This window comes from Poromitra crassiceps (genome assembly GCF_964638095.1).
Source record: "Poromitra crassiceps genome assembly, chromosome: 5".
NCBI lineage: Eukaryota > Metazoa > Chordata > Actinopteri > Beryciformes > Melamphaidae > Poromitra > Poromitra crassiceps.
In genome coordinates, this window is record NC_139642.1 from 56,337,776 (window position 1) to 56,357,250 (window position 19,475).

Here is a 19,475-nt window from a genome sequence, read left to right on the forward strand (position 1 = left end):
AGAAAGAAAAAAACCCATCTCACCCCCACACAAATGATGTACTCCTCTCGGCCAATCAATGACATATGCCACCTAGATTTCAACTGCAACTGTAGCACCACTCTTTGGGCAATCAGTGTAATTTTGAAAATGCACACGTGGTGGTAATAAGCATATTAAGTTTAATATGCTTGACACACGAACGATGTAGTTCACTTCTTTATATAAATAAGAAGTTGAAAATGCATCAGCCTTACAAGTTTTGACAAAATCAAATGAGCAGTATCTGAGTTATTGAATGTGTCAGACAGAGACCCACCGAGGGTCCGCCTGATGTCATCATGGGGGACTAAAAGAGGGGGACAACCTACTGTTATTTGATCCCAGGCAGGAGCAGCGTTCCTCAGGTCTGCAGCCTGCTGAGTGTTTGGCTCTCCAGCTCCCAGGTGGCTGACGGGGACGGAGCGCCCGGGTTGATCCGAAACGCTCTTCTCTCCTGCGTCGCCTCCCTCCGGCGGCGACGGCGGTGGCAGGTCGAGGGCAGGCGGCGAATCACACAGGCTTAACCCTGATAGGCTGAGAGCTGGAGCTAGCTCCACCTCGTGGACAGACACGGTAAGGACAGATTCTTGCGATTGGCACTGGGAGGTGGTGAGCTGGCAGAAGGACTCCTGTGAGGCAGAGGCCGAGGCCGGCTCCTCTGCTCTGAAACGCTCCGGCGACGGCTCCGACACGAGCGAAGGTTCGGCGTGCGTTTCGGACTCTTCCTGAGAGCGCAGAGAGAGACCGCGCCCCCTGACAGACGACCGCCCGCTTCCCTCGGGAGAGCTCGTCGCCTCCTGCACGGGCAGGTGAAAGGTCACGGAGGCGTCAACCGTCTCGTTGTAGGTGACTTCAGCCAGGAGAGGGCGGAACGAGTCCGAGGCTGGAAACACTGAGGGGAAGATGAAACCATTTAAAAACAAACCAGTGATCATTTTCAAAAATAAAATAAATAACGATGGAAAGTTGACGTTTGCTCACTCATCGCTCCAGTTCAAAAACTATGTATGTGATGTTGAACTTCCATAGCTGGTTGTGTAGCTTCCTGGACATGATACAACACCAAAAGTTCTAACAACTTTGTTCTACCAAAGTTCAACAGCACTCCAACTGTGTTTTTGTTACATCCATTTGTGTGTGTGAAGTTTGCATGTTCTCCCCGTGCTCACCTGGGGTTTCCTCCATAACATCAATATGAACCCCCCACTAAACACATGCAAGAAGACATCGCCTGACCAGCAATGGCTGTGAGGAAATTGGTCCCCGAGCATTTCACTGCAGTGGCCCACAGCTCCTGACCTGCTCCATGGAGGATGGACGAGTAATTTCATTTTCATAAACTACATTTTTCTTGCTTTGAGCTGTAAACTGAAACCACACATAGGGTTGATTGTCGTTAACTAAAAACACTCGGGCACCATCAGTTCTTTTGTTTGACTTCACTATAACTCTTACTGACTCACCTTCACTCCTCTCTGGTCCTGCCTCTGGCAGACTGGAGCTGGTTTGTGGGATCTGGTCCTGGGGATTCAGTCCAGGGACGGAACTGCTGTGAGACCGGGCTTCAGGAGATGATGCTGGGTCCGACGGCACACCGGCCTGGGCAGAGCCACCGACATCCACAGTGGTTGTTTCACCTACAAGCAGCAGACAAATTGATTACAAGACACACACACGCACGTGCACACATGCCCATGCACGGACAAGACTCCAGGGTCTTTTAATATTTGAGCTGACTCCAGGGTCTTTTAAGGCTCTTTTAATATTTGAGCTAACTGGTTCAGTGGTTTATGGACAAGCATTTCAGCGAATTGACACAGACTTGCTGCTACAAAGTTTAAACTGCTAACAGCTTTTCCCTTTGATTTCAAATCAACTTTGGTCATCGCCATAGAGCCAAGTGACCTGAGGCCTAACAGACACCAACAGGCACAAAACAAAGAGATTCCTCCCCTATAGTTGGTTTTCACGGAATTGTGTTGCTAGGGAACAGTTTGAAACCTAGCTTATTTCCTATTAGCAAACACTGCAACAGGAAGTAAGCTAGGGGCAATTTAGAATGTTTATGTTATCAAGTTAAAACCGTCTATACTCCCCAGGGAGTAGAGCTGCCGAAAATAATTGATTCAGAGATGCATCGCGATGCTTAATAGGACGATTCTGAATCGATTAACAAATATCAAAAATCGATATTTTTTTATTTTTTTATAATCAAATAAAATAGAATGTAAGTACATGCAGTTGTTTATTTTAATTATGGATCATAATACAATGCAATTCCAAATGCACTTTTATTTTAAAAGTAGCCACACAGTGAGAAAAAAGAAAGTGAGAAAAAATAAATCATGTATTGCGGAAAAAGTGATGCATCGATTTAAGATGCATCGTATAATCGAATCGAATCGAATAGTAGACTTGTCTAATCGAATCGTATCGAATCGTGAGATCAGTGAAGATGCACAGCTCTACCAGGGAGGCAGTGCAGGAAACAGACTTCCCACCACAGTGGCTGCTATTGATCCTAAAACTGAGCCACCTTCACCATTTGACCTGCTGGCTAGATTTGGAGAATAGGACCTACACATGATAGCTACACCATGATAGCTACACCGTGATAGCTACACTATGATAGCTACACCATGATAGCTACACCGTGATAGCTACACCGTGATAGCTACACCATGATAGCTACACCGTGATAGCTACATCGTGATAGCTACACCATGATAGCTACACCATGCTAGCTACACCATGATAGCTACTGGTGTTTTCTATCCTTCCCCCTTTGCCTACATTTATATATATATTAATATGCTTTTTCTAAAGAACACATGCATTTGAAACGTATCATACATGTTGTAAAAAACAAAAGAGAAGCTACTGAGAAGGTAAGAAGTTTCCATTGGTCTGAACAAAGCCACACAGCCCTCCTGTACCTGAGCTTCCAGCAGACTCATCCGGCTCCCCCAGCAGTGGCCTCATGTGGCTCTCCTCCTGCACTGTATCCAGCCAGGTGGACGACGGCTCCGGGCCCATCTGAGCCATCGGCCGGCCCGCGTGGAAGTCCTGCCCGCCGCTCCACTGCTGCGAGAGGCTCAGAGTGGAATCCCATCCGCCTCGATCCGCGCCCAGTGGAACCGCCCGGCCCGGGAGCTGAGCGATCATGGAGGAGTGAGCCGACGGCTGACCGATCAGATGAGCCATGTACGAGTGCCTCCGGTCCGGATCCAGGCAGGAGGACCCGTCAGCCAGCTGGCCCAGCAAAGGTCTGAAAGAGTCCTGTTCCTGGTCCTGGTCCTGAGCCAAGGAGGACACCCGGTCTGAGACACGCTCCAGGATTTGTTCCTGGTCCTGAGCCAATGAAGACACCCGGTCTGAGACCTGTTCCTGGTCCTGAGCCAATGAGGACACCCGGTCTGAGACACGCTCCAGGATTTGGTTCACCGTGTTGTCCCATTCCTGGAGGGGGGAAAACATGACTCCATCAAGTAAAGGCTAGGTAATGATAATGATTTTACAAAACATTTTACAGTTGTCAACGTTAAACATTAAAAACCCCAGCGGTCCAGTATCACGTACCAACTCTGCTCAACCCGGCTTCACTGGCTATAAAAAGCACATCAAAAGCTGTGGTGGTCTCATTTTCTCTCTCTAAATCATTCGCACTTAAACGCCCTGAATGAGAAACAGGCTTCATCTTAAATTGCTTCTGAACTGTCTGAATTTTTACAGACAGACTTTAATTATGTTTTTACCCATCGTATTATACTGTCGCCTTTGCACTTAGTCCATGTGTTGTTGAGGTGCTATATAACGTTTATTTGAATGATTACATGCACACAAACACACTGAGCTCAGTTCAAGTGTAGAGACCATCATGAAATGTATTCAAGTAAACACACTTCAGGTACAGTAGATTTACATCATCGCTCAGTACACACATACACACACACACACACACGCACATGCACACACACACACACACACACACACACGCACGCACATTTGAGTTATTACATGCACACAAACACACTGAGCTCAGTTCAAGTGTAGAAACCATCATGAAATGCATTCAAGCAAACACAATTCAGGTACATTAAGTTTACATCATCGCTCAGTGAACACACACACACACACACACAATCACACAAAATAAAAAAATGCTTCTCAAGCATAATCATGGGGGTGTGGGTCAGATGGTGCCCAAACCCTTAGATTTAGCTATTTTCATCATTGATCCACAACAAGGTGAACCTCAGAGGTCAGGAGGGGGAGAAAAACATTCCATTCGACACAGAAAAGCCAATACACAATGGAAGCCAATGTCACCCATCTATGTATTTAGATATTTTGGAGACGCCCGTCAACACATTGACACCTGTGCAAGAAATGCTATCATGCAAAACAAAGATGGGATAAACGTTTGTCTCCCCCGGAGCTACACGCTATCATCTAAATATACAGGCAGAAACAAACCACCCACCAGGCTGTGGCTGTGTGCTGCAGCTTGTGAGTCAGAGGGGAGCGGCTGGCGGTCTGCATGTCTCTGCTCCTCCTCTCTCCTCTCTGGGACTCCGACCCGCGGCCTCTGGGACACCGAGCAGCTCGGCAGCTCCAGGAGGTAAGAGCCTTCTGCAGAGGACGCTGGAAACAAGTGCAGATTGTATGACATGATCATGTGTGCAGAATAATAAGCTTTATTCATATATAGCACTTTGCACAACGGTTACAAAGTGCTTTACTACAAGAACACAGTAATACGAGTTTAAAAAGCCAATGAAATATAATGATAAATGACTTTAGAAGAAAGAACATCTAAAAATAAGGGATACGATGAAATCGTGCACAATAAATAATAAAAAGAAACAAAATATCAAAATAGACTTAACGGCCCTATCTTACGCCCAGTGCAAGGGCAAGCGTTATCTTTCATAGTTTCAAGCACTCAAAATATCCCTTTTTTATTTTATTACCACTGGGTCAGTAAATCAGAGACCACTGGGTCAGTACATCAAAGACCACTGGGTCAGTACATCAAAGACCACTGGGTCGGTACATCAAAGACCACTGGGTCAGTACATCAAAGACCACTGGGTTAGTACATCAAAGGAAGTCTTTCAGTGACCCAGTGGTAATTAAAAGAAAAAAAGGGGAGATTTCAAGTGCTAGACACCATCAAAGATAACGCTTGCCCTTGCACTGGGAATAAGATAGGGCCCTAAGATCGCAGCTGTCAAGTTGATGAAAAGTCAAGTCAAGTCAAGTCGATGAAAAGGTCAATGTGTTCCTCCACCTGTGGTGTTGCCAGCTGTGTGGAGGGAGATGTTGAGCTCCCTGGTGTATTTGTCTATGATGTGCTGGATGCTGCTGGCGTGAAACAGAGAATCTACAGCAGGAGAGGGAGGCGCTGCAGCTGAGTGGTCTGTACTCCAGGAGCAGTCTACAGCAGGAGAGGGAGGAGCTGCAGCCGAGCGGTCTGTACTGCGGGAGCAGTCTACAGCAGGAGAGGGAGGTGCTGCAGCCGAGCGGTCTGTACTGCGGGAGCAGTCTACAGCAGGAGAGGGAGGCGCTGCAGCCAAACGGTCTATACTGCGGGAGCAGTCTACAGCAGGAGAGGGAGGTGCTGCAGCCGAGCGGTCTGTACTGCGGGAGCAGTCTACAGCAGGAGAGGGAGGCGCTGCAGCCAAACGGTCTATACTGCGGGAGCAGTCTACAGCAGGAGAGGGAGGTGCTGCAGCCGAGCGGTCTGTACTCCAGGAGCAGTCTACAGCAGGAGAGGGAGGTGCTGCAGCCAAACGGTCTATACTGCGGGAGCAGTCTACAGCAGGAGAGGGAGGCGCTGCAGCCAAACGGTCTGTACTCCAGGAGCAGTCTACAGCAGGAGAGGGAGGTGCTGCGGCCGAGCGGTCTGTACTGCAGGAGCTTTGACTGCATGGAGAGGAGGCGTCTGGGAAGTGTGCTGCTCCTCGCTCCACACAGAGCCTGCTGAGGGGAGGGGAGTTATCTCCTGGGCAGAGGGCAAGGAGAGAAACACATTTAGGAAAATACTGGAGTTAGGAGCATGATTAGCATCTTCTGGGGTACATAGGCTTTCTTTTAAGAGTGACAGGGCCTCCTGGTGGTCAACGCGATGTGCACACATCACCCCTCCCATCTCTCTCAATCTTTTCTGTCTATCTCTACTGCATCTATCGGGGGGAAAAACCCAAAAGATTTACATTCAATTTGGGAAGCTCAAGGTGCCGCAAACCACAGATTCAGAATTTGGTAGGTCTGGAGGTGTTCTGAATTGCAATATTCCATCTGGCCCTACAATAATGCACTGCTCAAATCTGAAAGCAAGATTTGAAAAATCAGACAATATAAAATTAGACTTTGATATTCAAGCAGCCAGCCAATTCAAGTCCTCAAGTCATGTTGGTAAAGTGGTGTAGATACTTCACTGCTCCAGCCTGGTAACACAGGGTATATGCAGCAATCCTGAAGTTAAATTCAAGACTTTTTCAAGACCCTTCCAATAGATTTCAAGACCCTTCCAATAGATTTCACGACCCCATCGCCACTTCGAGCTGTAACCGATTACATCAACCACACACCTTCAACTAACACAATTACTATACATTTTGAGTTTGAGATTGCAAAACTAAACAGTCTTAGTTTGCATGACTTCTATGCACTGTATCAATACAACAGAATTCAGATGGCTGGGAAGGAATAAAGCTCAAGAGAATAAATTGTGTGACTAACCCAAAGGCAATGTTTATTTAAAAATATATATATATATATTTATAACAATAACATGCTCGCTCGCTCGTTCACTCACTCACTCACTCACTCACTCACTCACTCACTCACTCACTCACTCACTCACTCACACACACACACACAGACACACACACACATGCACACAACAGTGTTTCCCTGAGGATTTGGAGAGATCATGGTGGATAGACCCTGGACCCTCTTGAAAGAAAATTTTGTACATTTTAAAGTAAGATGCATCAATCTGGTGCACTCTGAGAGCAAAATGAAGAGGTTGAATTGAAATTAATATGTGGCTCTATTGTGGCGTGGGTTAGGGTTAGTTAATTCCTCAGAAAGAGACCTGTGGCGTCATAGTTTCAATGTTGATGCACACACACAGCCTCTGTCCATGTGCTGGTGAGCGCGCCCCAACCCCCCCCCCTGTCATCAACTGATGACTTCTTGGCAAACAGTCAGTGATGACCACTCACAGCTACACTGATTGCTCGTGTAGCCGGGGGAGGGGCCGCGTAAATACACTGTCAAGCGACCCGGGCACTTTCTCTCAAGCCGATACTGTGGGGAGCGGTGGGGAGGCGGAGAATGACTTGATAAACAAAACATGTGCACTGTTGTGAGGACCAAAATAAATTAATTCACGTAAACTTGTATCAAAATCTTTGGACATATTCACATCGAAAAATGGTTACCCCCCTCCCCCAAACACACACACACACATGGCCTGCTGCCCGTTACCTGTGTGGGAGGAGTTTTGCTCTGGGTCGGTGGTGATGTAGCTGCCAGTGGAGATGGTCATGGAGGAGAAGCGGTCAGCATCAGGTGGCCTGTGTGCAGCAGACTGACACACACACACACACACACACACACACAGAGAAAAGCAGGCTCTGGTCATACTTGGGCGCACATAGAAAGGGGACACACTTGATCACACACACACACACACACACACACACACACACACACACACTCCACACACTCCACAGAAGCATCATGATTTGAAGGCTTAACCGTTTCATTTTCTCAGGTACCTTTTGGTCAAACACTTTAGATTTGAGTTATTACATGCACACAAACACACTGAGCTCAGTTCAAGTGTAGAAAGTTTAAACCATCATGAAACGTATTCAAGTAAACACACTTCAGGTACAGTAGGTTTACATCATCGCTCAGTGTGAACACACACACACACACACACACACACACACACACACACACACACACACACTTGAGTTATTACATGCACACTGCACACAAACACACTGAGCTCAGTTCAAGTGTAGAAACCATCATGAAATGTATTCAAGTAAACACACTTCAGGTACAGTAGATTTACATCATCGCTCAGTACACACACACACACACACACACACACACGCGCACACACACACACACACACACGCACACAAAATAAAAAAAATTGCTTCTCAAGCATAATCATGGGGGTGTGCAAACCCTCAGATTTGGCTATTTTCATCATTGATCCACAACATGGTGAACCTCAGAGGGTCAAATCAATAAAAACAAGGCTGTGTCAATACACAATGAAAGCCAATGTCACCCGTCTTGTCTTAACATATTTTTGGAGACACCCGTCAACACTGGACGCCTGTGGGAAATGCTATGATGTCAACCACCCAGTCATTCAAACATTAGTGATTGTGACCAAGTATTTTTCCTCATCAACTGTTACCTACAAAATTGCCAAGTTTTAATTATGAAAACAAAGATGAGAGAAATGTGTGTGTCTCCTCTGGAGGTAAACGCTCTTTCATTGTGTATGGTCTAACAACCTTTCTTTCCTCATAACGGCCGCAAAAGCCTATGAGTTGTTTGAAGGGAAGGGGAAACCGCTATAGGAGGCTGTCAGTTGTGTTAGTCTTCAGTTGGTCTTCTTACCTCTGTGGAGGATCTGGAGCTGGCGACAGTGGGACCTGAAGAGTCGTCACCTCTCCCAGAGTCAGAGGAGGGAGCAGAGGAGTGAGGAGAGAGCATCCGCAGGACTGAGTCTGGATGGAACATCATGTTTTGAGTGGAAATGTCTCTCCACTACAAGCCAACTGATATACACACGTAACCAAAACACAATCCATTTCAAATCACCAGCTACTTTAAAAATGCAGGAATTTGGCTTGTTGACACTGGTGCAGAAGCAGCGGCAGGTTTCACAGCACATACAGTGCCAAACATACTGGGAACTAGTGTTGAAACAATGAGATGATTAGCCAATTAGTTGATCGACAGAAAATTATTTGATCATTTCCATAACTGGTATTTTTACTAAATGTCTAAATCGATTAGAGCAAAACATTTGCTCGTCACAGCTTGGTTAAGTTAAGTTAAATAGCCTTTCTCCGTTTCTAATCATTATGAAATTAATACTGCTGTTGAGACTAAGTAAGATATTTTAAGAATCACTTTGGACTCCGGGAACTTTTATTTTTTTTAACTTTTATTTATAAAGGGGGAGTCTCACTGAGAACTAGGGATGTTCATCAATTATCGAAAATCGATAATCGATCGTTAAGGATTGGAATCGATCCTGTGGCATTTGGATCGATTTTTTAATTATTTAAAAAAAAAAAAAAAAAAAAAAAAAAATTTTTTTTTTTTTTTTTTTTTTGGACTAGGTTTGGGTGGAAATCGTTCCTCCTCGCCCCACTCCATTGCACAGCCGACTAACGTGAGGTGGAGCTTCATATAGTCTCTAGTTTTCTGGCTGGGCACGGGCCTTTGTGCCAACAAAACTGTTTTAAACATGAGAAATTCACACCGGCATGCGCCGGGGACAGCAGTGTTGGAGAGGAGACACATTGAAATAAAGAGTTCATTGAGGAGAACACGTTGTCTTTCGTATTTTCTGCCATAGGCATTCATTTTATTAAAAAAAAAAAAAAAAAAAATTGAAAATATTGAAAATTTTCTAAGTATTAATAAAATCGATAATCGATAGGGATGCACCGATCGATCGGCACGTGACCGGAAATGGCCGATTTTCACGTGATCGGCCTCGATCGGTGATCTGTTCCGGTCACTCTAAATAGCCGATTCTGTGAGCCGATTTTCACATGACGTGCGCGCACCCCAAAGCACCGAGACAGGCACCCAGCCACCACACCACACACGCCAGCATACCTTCCTCGTTGTGGATTTTTTTCACCGTCAGTGAAGTAGACAAATCTCGCAGTTTGTCACACATGCAAGTCCAAAATAAGCCGTGGAGACAGAGATGCGGCCGAGTCCCGCTCGGCTGGAGTCAAGTCTGAGCGGCTCGCTTCACCTCACTGGCCCCCCTCTCTCTGCTCTCTCTACCCGGGAAGCAGTGCTGCTGCACCCGGCCACAGTGCACAGCCGACTTGGCGAGGTGAACGCGAGCATTGTGACCAGTATAACCATTCCCCGACCTGCCTTTTCCATTCCACATCAGCGCTGGTGCCTCAGCCTGTCAGTCATGTTGTAACGTAGATACAGGAGAGACTATTTGTTTCGTATTGCAAATAGAACGACGGACATAATAATAAAAATGCATCGGACTCACAAGTGTGCAAGGATTTCTGTGCGTGACGATATTTTTTCGGATGGCAGATAAAAATACGCATACCAAACTTCGGACTGTGTGTAAACTCCGCCTGATATTCAGACTGAAGATCGTTACTGTAACTCATAAACTCATTTCCCCTCTACTCAAGAGGACTGGTCTGGAGCCAGGCTATAAACTCCTTGTCCATGGATCATTTTGATGTTCTGTTGCACCTGTTTTCTTTTGGAAAAGTAAATGCATGATAGCTGTGGGATATAGGCTATTGGATTTAATTTAATTTTTGTATTCATTGTATTTGCACAAAAAAGCTCTGTCCAGTAGCCTAACCTGGAACACTTTTATTTTGAGATGTGTTTGAGTGAGATGGTCCTACTTCATGCAAATTATAAGATAAGATAAGATTATTTGGATCCCCATTAGATGTAAGAATTGTTCTATGAATCTTAATTTTCAAACAAAGTTACAAAAACGTTTGTGTAAGCTGTCAATTGTTGTTTTTAGAAAAAAAAATCGGAATCGGCAAAAATCGGTATCGGCAAGTCAGACTATTCAAAAATCGGAAATCGGAATCGGCCAAGAAAATGGCAATCGGTGCATCCCTAATAATCGATAATTGATCGTTAATTCTCACCGATTATCGATTTTGGAAAATTTTCAAAATGAACATCCCTACTGAGAACAATGCTCTATTTTTCCAAGAGCGCCCCTGTTCTCACACACATTCGCACTTAAACACCCTGAATGAGAAACAGGCTTCATCTTAAATTTCTTCTGAACCGTCTCAATTTTTACAGACAGACTTTAATTATGTTTTTACCCATCGTATTATACTGTCGCCTTTGCACTTAGTCCATGTGTTGTTGAGGTGCTATATAACGTTTATTTGAATTATTACATGCACACAAACACACTGAGCTCAGTTCAAGTGTAGAGACCATCATGAAATGTATTCAAGTAAACACACTTCAGGTACAGTAAGTTTACATCATCGCTCAGTACACACACACACACACACACACACACACACACACACACACACACACATTTGAATTATTACATGCACACAAACACACTGAGCTCAGTTCAAGTGTAGAGACCATCATCAAATGTATTCAAGTAAACACACTTCAGGTACATTAAGTTTACATCATCGCTCAATGAAAACACACACACACATACACACAACCCTAGTCTGATCTGCTGGCCACTGAGCAGCTCCACTGGAGCGGTTAGGGTTAAGGGCCTTGCTCAAGGGCACCTCAGGGAACTTGTGATGGGCTTTTGTCATTATTTTTTATATTTTACAGACTTTATGATTAACCAAAGCCATTATTGTTAGAATATACCCATCACACTACATTTATGCTCCTCTACCCTCATCACATTTCAGTAGACTACATTGTGATGATTTTCATCGTTTGATGCTATTGGACTGTGGCAACTCCTACTAATTTGTTATTGTAGAATCTCATTTCCCTCCCCGTTTGTGTTCTTCATCATATCCCTCCTCCCTCTACACATACCAGGCTCTGAGGATTCTGGGGAGCTGCCTGCCCCCGTCAGCAGTCTCTCTCTCCAGGACGGTTCGCTGTATCGGCCCGAGCCGATCGCTCTGCCTAGAGACTGCTGCCCTCTGCTGGACAGAGAGGGGGAGAGCAGGAGCCTGTCAGACGCCACAGAGGACTCCGAGTCCTCCTGTGGATCCCAGGCTGCAGTGTGTGGCAGCAGCTTCACACTCTCCTCCAGGCCTGCAGACAGAGAACATAGAATTACACTGACAGAATTACCTGCATATGAAGCTTTATGCCTACCCCACACTACAGGATTTTCAAATCCTTGAAGATTATAAAAATCTTGAGAGCCCACACACTACAGGACAGAGAGAGCCGATTTTTTAACATTTCAATCTTGGGACACACACACAATCGCGTCTGTTCAAACGCAACCCCACACACTAGAAGATTATGCCGAAGATTCACCTTGGAAGCAGGGCTCGACGTTAACTTTTAAAATGCCTATTCAGTGTGCGCACCGGGTGTAGTAGTGTAATTTCGTTTTCTAAACAAATTTTATTTTTTGTTTTTATAATGCATTTGCACTGAAAGGATTTGTTTAACTAATATTTGCGCGGACAGCCGCGTCCATTCGGGGTGTAGGCCTACTGTGCACGGCCATGCGAAAACCGTCTGCACAGGTGTCTTGTGGAGGGGCGCGTCTGCTGATTTGACTCACTTTTCCGTGCGGACACTCGCCGATGCGGGAAGCTGAGACCTAAGCGCTTGTTGTAGGCTACATGCTTTGCAGTATAGCATTTAGTTTTCCGTCCCGTTCAAAGACGCACGGGTATTTCACCTCGATGACAATTTCCTCGTTCTTTGTTTCTGTGCGGGGCGGCGAGCGGACGCGGACCAGATTATTTTGCGAAAAACTGTAATGGAAACGCAGCTACTACTGGCTCTCTGCTCAAGATGCAATCGCCTGTCGGGTTGTAAATATCTAACATGTTAGATATGCCCGATTCACAATCGGGAAGAGGCAGTCTTCCCGATTGTGAATCTTTGAACCCCACACACTACAGGATCATTTGGGAAGATTATCTGCCCGACGCGCTTCAAATCGGGAGCACCCCCGAGAAAATCGGGAGGGGGGAATCTTGGCCATAATCTTGCAAATTATCCTGTAGTGTGGGGTAGGCATTAGCCGTAGTTTTGGAATCTGGTTGGGGGGGAAAGGGGAGAGAAAAAAACGTGGAAGTTAAAAATCATATAAATGTTTAAAATAAGTCTCTAAACTGCATTCAAATACAAATGGCCTGCCTGTACATAGCATAGCATAGCATGATAGCATCTATATTATATAGTGAATGCTATAAACACAATACAACAAGCTGTTTTGGCTGAGCAATCTGATTGTAAAGAACATTGTTCAACCAAAATAAATGTTTTCAGCTCAAATACTGTATCATAATACTGTATCATAATACTGCTCATAATACTGTAGCACAGAACTGAAATGAAAGAGAGAAGATTGTGACACTTCAACAGTTTTCTTTATGAGTGGAAGTATTACTAAACGAAAGCCTCAGGACTGCACCTAGCCAGGTGAGGCAGCCTTCTGATTGGTCAAAGATGCACTCCAACCAGGCTGATAATCATAATTGTGTACAGCTATCTATGAATTACAACAACAAAAAAAGTTAAATACCCTGCCAACTTAACCCTTTGTTTGGAGCCAGCTGGTTATCAATCTCTCAACGGTGTCTTAAATTTAACTGCATCACCTCACCAGAGCACACACAGTAAATAACGTGTTTATTGTCCATTTCTTCCTAGTCTCGCTTGCCAGACTATCTCCGTTTTGCGGTGTACCAGCGCAGGAGAGAGATGCACGCGGCATAGGAGAACGCCAGGATTGGGGCGGGGAGTTTGCGTTTTCCCCCCATTTTGGGCGTGGTTTCTGAATGACGACGCGCTCCGCAGTGTCTCTATAGTGGGGGAAAAGGCTCTGTTATCTTTACAACCATCCACCGAAAGTACCAAGCAGGCCTGCTTTATTGCACAATCCAAATCTTTGTCAAAAGTTGCCATTTTCAGCGTGTAGGTTGCTAGCTTGCGTTGCTGTTGTTCCACAGCGGCGGAGGCAGATTTGAGAGTGACACACAGGGAGTGGAAATGGATCTCCCTTCCGCTCTGACTGAAACGGTCAGAGCCAATGGCAGAGCTTAGACCCGCACCCTGCTTCCAGTGAGTCAAACTCAGTTCTTGCTCACCTGTGAGCAGACTGGTGTTGGTTGGGGTGTCCACCTCCTGGATGGTGCTGAGTTCGTGTTGTTGGGTCATCATCCCCATGTCGCCCAGCCTGACGCGGCACACCGGGGGCTTTGGCACCCGAGGAGGGAGGTGCAGACTGGGGGGGAGGAGGGACGCAGCGACGGGACCAGCTGGAGCATCGCTCTGGTGGGCAAGAGGATCTGAAGAACAAATCATTTACTGTACGCTTTCAATGAAATACACTACCAGTCAAAAGTTTGGACCCACCTGATTGAATGTACTGATTTTGCATTTTCTTTAAGCAAATTTGTTTCTTAGACAAATATAATAAATAGTGAAGTTGATCTATTTATTAATTTCTTTGCAAAGCCTACTTTAAAGATCTAAAATACGGTATAAGTTTTGATTTGTAAAAAAAAAAAAAAAAATCACTGCATAATTCCATTTGTGTCATTTCATAGCATTGATGTCTTCACTGTTCTGAAACGTGAAAAGTAATAAACACATACATGTTTGTCTTTTTTGTGGCTTTTTCTGCTGTCTGAACGGATGAGAAAATGAGGTATGGTTGGAATATCATTTGACAATTTCCTTTAGGTTTCACATCACGCCTAATATCAAAATATGGAGAGAGAGAGATTTATTTTGAAATCCAATGTGATGAGTAAGCGGTCGTACCACCGGTGGACGGCTCTGGGTGTGCGGTGCCGTCTTGGTCCGGATGTTCCTCTAGATGTGCTAAAGTTCCTCCGTGAGACTCCTCGATGGCCCTGAGCAGTGAGGCCAGCAGCTGGCGGCGAGTCTCACCCATGTCCTCTGGAACCAACACTTCACTGTCGGCCTCTGCAGCAGGCTGTGGACAGCAAAACACAAAGAGACACTGAGAAAAGTGGGTTTAAACTTTGCCTTTTTTGGAGAGTCAATAAAACATCACTAGTGCAGCCATGGAGATTCGGTGCCTTGCTCAATGACACTTCGGCAGGGTGGATGATTGAACACTCCAGTCCTTCTGGTCGAAGGACACATATCAGGGATGCAAAGTCATGGAGAGTGAAAAGGGTGACAGATAACAGGGCAGACATAAAACCACTCAGAAATCCTCCTATTTGGGGATGAAAAAGGTGACTTTCACCTAAAGAATAGTTTGCATCCCTGGCATCCCTTTTGCTTATTTACAATTACTGTAAATTAAGGCTGGATTTTCAAAAAGAACAAAGAGATTTCAAAGAGATCTTCATTTGAATGATCCACAGGCGGAGAGGGATTTAATAAAATGCAGAGATCGATCTTTTAATATATGCCTTATATTATGCCTATACTATGAACGAATTAATCCTTTATTGCTCCTCTCAAGGAATTTGCTCTGCACAAAATAGCCCAAAAGGAACATCAAACATAACAAGCACACAATGCAATACAGTTCAACGCAAAACATACGCATAATACATCATCATTAAAAAAAGCATCACTTTGCAGGATCAATAAGGTCATCATGCGAGTTCAAAAGTGCCAAATCAGACCAGGTGATTCAAACTTATTAAGCAGCTGAATGCAGCATGGGATGAAGGATGTGATGCCTCTTTTACTTCCCTATCTTGACTGCTGTCGTGTGTTGGTCAAAACGTCAGTTATTGTCCCATCACTCACTTGTGCATCAGTGCTGATCAGAGCCTGCAGCGCCTCCCTCTGCCTCCTGATCTGGTCCCTCTCCTCCTCCTCCTGTGACCGCCTCCTCGCCTCCTCCTGTGTCTAGGGATGTAATGATTATAGATTTGGATGGTACGATCGATTATAGTCTGAAGAAAAATCACGGCTTCACGATTATGCATTCATTTATTTCACAACACTACGAATAATTTGGCATCTCGACCATGTTCTTATGCGTTTACAACTAGAGCTGCCGAAAATAATCGATTCAGAGATGCATCGCGATGCTTAATAGGACGATTCTGAATCGATTAACAAATATCAAAAATCGATTATTTAAAAAAAATAATAATAATATTTTTTATTTATTTTTTATAATCAAATAAAATAGAATGTAAGTACATGCAGTTGTTTATTTTAATTATGGATCATAATACAATGCAATTCCAAATGCACTTTTATTTTAAAAGTAGCCACACAGTGAGAAAAAAGAAAGTGAGAAAAAATAAATCATGTATTGCGGAAAAAGTGATGTATCGATTTAAGATGCATCGTATAATCGAATCGAATCGAATCGTAGACTTGTATAATCGAATCGTATCGAATCGTGAGATCAGTGAAGATGCACAGCTCTATTTACAACACATTCACGCTACTGTTAGTAGATTGGTTAACTACGTTTCCCGGTACACCCTTGGGGGCGATTACGTTTTGTGGTCTCTGACAACGAGGAAGTGAAATTGTGTTGTTGAAATAAAGGGTGACTCTTCAACAAGGAGTCGTCTCCACATCTCCCTAGCACACAACTTCCACAGTAGTCTGATATTCAAACTGCATCGTACCTCTACAGTACTGTACGCTTACAAAACCATGACGTTTTAAAAGGCTGTTAATAGTGAAATTGGTTAATCGCTGCATCCCAACCTGTCTCCACCTCTCCTCCTCCTCCAGTCTCCTCCTGTCCTCCTCTTGGCGCTGTTCCATCTCCTCCCTCTGTCTCCTCAAATCCCTCTCTTCCTCCTGTCTCCACCGCACCACCTCCTCCTCTTGTCTCCTCTCCTCCCTCTGCCTGCTCAGGTCCCTCTCTTCCTCCTGTCTCCAGCGCACCTCCTCCTCTCGTCTCCGCCGTCTCTCCTCCTCCCGTCTCCTCCTCTCCTCTTCTTGTCTTCGTCCCATCTCCTCCCTCTGCTGCAGCACGCGCCTCTGCACGTCCTGCAGCTCTCGCCTCTGCCTCTCCATGTCCAGCAGCGCCGCCGACTGCGAGGACGCGTGCGGCAGAGTAGCAGGCTCCAGCGAGGACTGGCCCGGGAGGGGAGGTGGTGGCCCGTCCGTGATGTTCGGGCTCATCATGGCGCCTCGGATGGAGTCGGAGCCTGGCTGGAGTGAGACGTTAGCGGGCGGGCAGAGGGCTCTGAACGGTCTGTAGGTCGGTGGGTCCGAGGTGAGAAGAGAGGAGTGTCCCAGTCTCTCGGGAAGATTCTCCGTCACTCTCCCCATCGTGTCATCAGCCAGCCGGCCAGGGACGCTTGTCCTCTGGTCCCTGCTTCTGTCTGAAGATTCAAGTTGAACCGGCAGTCGCCTGGTGTGAACACCCAAACCAGAGAGAGGGAGAGGTGGAGCCAGAATAGGTACGTCTCTTGTAGGGATTTGAACAGGGGCTGGGGGTTTAGCGTGAGTGCCAGGGGGAATATGATACGCCGACACTGCAGAGCCAGCGGGGAGCTGCGAAGGAGGCGATATGGGCGCAGCGCCCTCAGTACGGTGCAGAGGAGGGGGAAGGAGAGATGTGGGCACAGCGGGAGGAAGCACCGATGAGGCGGTCATGTTGTGACGGAGTCGGAGAGCGCGCTGGTACTCCTCCAGGCGCCGGCGGGCCACTTCCACCGACCTCTCGTGGAGCCTAAAACATGGGATCAGCGGAATGCAACGGTTAAATTGATAGTAAAACTAGGGCTGGGCAATATATCGATATCGTGACACAAGACTAGATAGTGTCTTAGGATATCGTAATATGGCATAAGTGTTGTCTTTTCCTGGTTTTAAAGGCTGCATTACAGTAAGGTCTATTATTTTTTTGCCTTTACCTTTATATCTTGTGTATTGCCATTCAGCCTAAAAACACCAAGATACGATTTTTGATCTATATTGCCCAGCACTAAGTAAAACAAATCAGCACTAGCACTAGTCAAGGGATCATGGTTTACTCCAAGTGCTGTATTGCCATAATTGTAATGTCCGTTATAAGTTGAAAAAGTAAATAAACTTGAATTCAGGCATAAGCAAATGATTGTTGATGATGCAGATGAATTGTTTGATTAGAATTTTAGTAGTACTTTACTATATTTCTTAAGTGAAGTTGAGATGGGACATGAGAGAATGAATAGGATAGGATACGACAATGACAAAGACTTGCTTCTGTAACAGTGTAAGCTGCGTTGTGTTGATGGCACTTGAAGCAGCCCATGTTAACTCATTGAATGCCATGGACGTCCTTCGACGTCCAATTAAATAGTGACGTAGAGTGCCACGGACGTCCTTCGACGTCCAATGCGTTTTTTGACGGTGGGACGTCGATCAAAGCCTTCCGCAGCTCCTGTACAACTATAGTAGCTATTGGAGGTCTATAACCTATTTTACAGAACCCTTTGGTGGCGACAGTGCTCTCCAGATTACAGAAATGTCAGGAATACACAGCCTCAAATAGCCTTGATGAAAGAGAACCCGCTCATGCTGCAGTCTAGAGCCATGTAGATTGTTCTGGCTGCAACTGACGGTGCGTGCGAACACAGTCAATCCGCGCACACAACTGAGTCCTTCTGCCTCTGTCTGTCTGTCAGCATAGTTTCTCCACATGATTAGCCGCTAGAAAAGCAGCAGCGCGACACTGAAAAGCCAAACCTTTCACTGCAGTCCGCGTGTGGCTTCTCCATGTTGCGCTGCCTGGGAGGCGGCGCTTCCCAGGCTTCCTAGACGCTTGGTGCGAGGCTGTGTGTTACTAGTGTGGGGAGGAGTTTTCAGCTGAGGGGGGGGAGGGGGGGAGGGGGGGTGGGGCACGCAGGGCAGGACACAACTACACCACATCACTACATCAGAAAATATTACCGTATCTAGAGTCAGTGAATGTGCTTGAAATGCTGCATTTCACAAAAGGCTGAATATCTCAGCTTATAATTTGAAATGCCTGAAAACGCTGAAAACAACCTATCTTCTCCGGCTCATAACTAAAGAACGGAAAATGGTATCAATAAACTTTTTTTTGCTGATGATACAATAGAGTCTCCTTGTTCTTTTTGCGTGTTCGGTGTTTACATAGTAATATCACACAATATTCTGTGGGCCTCGAGAAATCACTGAAAACGCTCTGAAAACTCTGGCACTGGGAGCGTCCGTTCTCCAAAAGTGGCTGGCACTCAATGAGTTAAGGGCTTGCCCAGGGGCTCCCGCTTCCAAAGCGCAAATGCTAACCACTATGCCAAGACAACTACCGTAAATTCCGGACTATAAGCCGCACCTTTTTTCCCGTTTTTTGGCCTTTTTTGGCCCCTGCGGCTTATATAACGGTGCGGCTTATCTATGGATTTTTTCCCAAAAAAAAAAAAAAAAAAAAAAAAAAAATCTCTCTTTTTTAGCACTCTTTCTAACTATAAATCCACTTCTGTTTTAATTTCCTCTCTTGCCCTCTTTTCACCACACTGTATGACACTGTATGCAGGGCCGGCCCGCCCATAATGCGA

General features: G+C 45.5%; 1 protein-coding gene across 1 annotated transcript in view; it reads right to left on the reverse strand.

Moving 5' to 3' along the window:
* The window catches only part of cep295 (centrosomal protein 295), a gene marked incomplete at its 5' end in the record, with an annotated part of 35,676 nt that overhangs the window by 3,957 nt on the left and 12,244 nt on the right, over positions 1 to 19,475 (reverse strand). Inside the window, 13 exons of the mRNA XM_083636800.1 lie at positions 351 to 913; positions 1,485 to 1,658; positions 2,958 to 3,480; positions 4,505 to 4,665; positions 5,315 to 6,028; positions 7,522 to 7,624; positions 8,683 to 8,792; positions 11,848 to 12,072; positions 14,094 to 14,294; positions 14,773 to 14,947; positions 15,742 to 15,843; positions 16,666 to 16,734; positions 16,849 to 17,641. Coding sequence (XP_083492926.1) covers positions 351 to 913; positions 1,485 to 1,658; positions 2,958 to 3,480; positions 4,505 to 4,665; positions 5,315 to 6,028; positions 7,522 to 7,624; positions 8,683 to 8,792; positions 11,848 to 12,072; positions 14,094 to 14,294; positions 14,773 to 14,947; positions 15,742 to 15,843; positions 16,666 to 16,734; positions 16,849 to 17,641 — 3,913 coding nt within the window. The remainder of the gene's footprint in view (positions 1 to 350; positions 914 to 1,484; positions 1,659 to 2,957; positions 3,481 to 4,504; positions 4,666 to 5,314; positions 6,029 to 7,521; positions 7,625 to 8,682; positions 8,793 to 11,847; positions 12,073 to 14,093; positions 14,295 to 14,772; positions 14,948 to 15,741; positions 15,844 to 16,665; positions 16,735 to 16,848; positions 17,642 to 19,475) is intronic.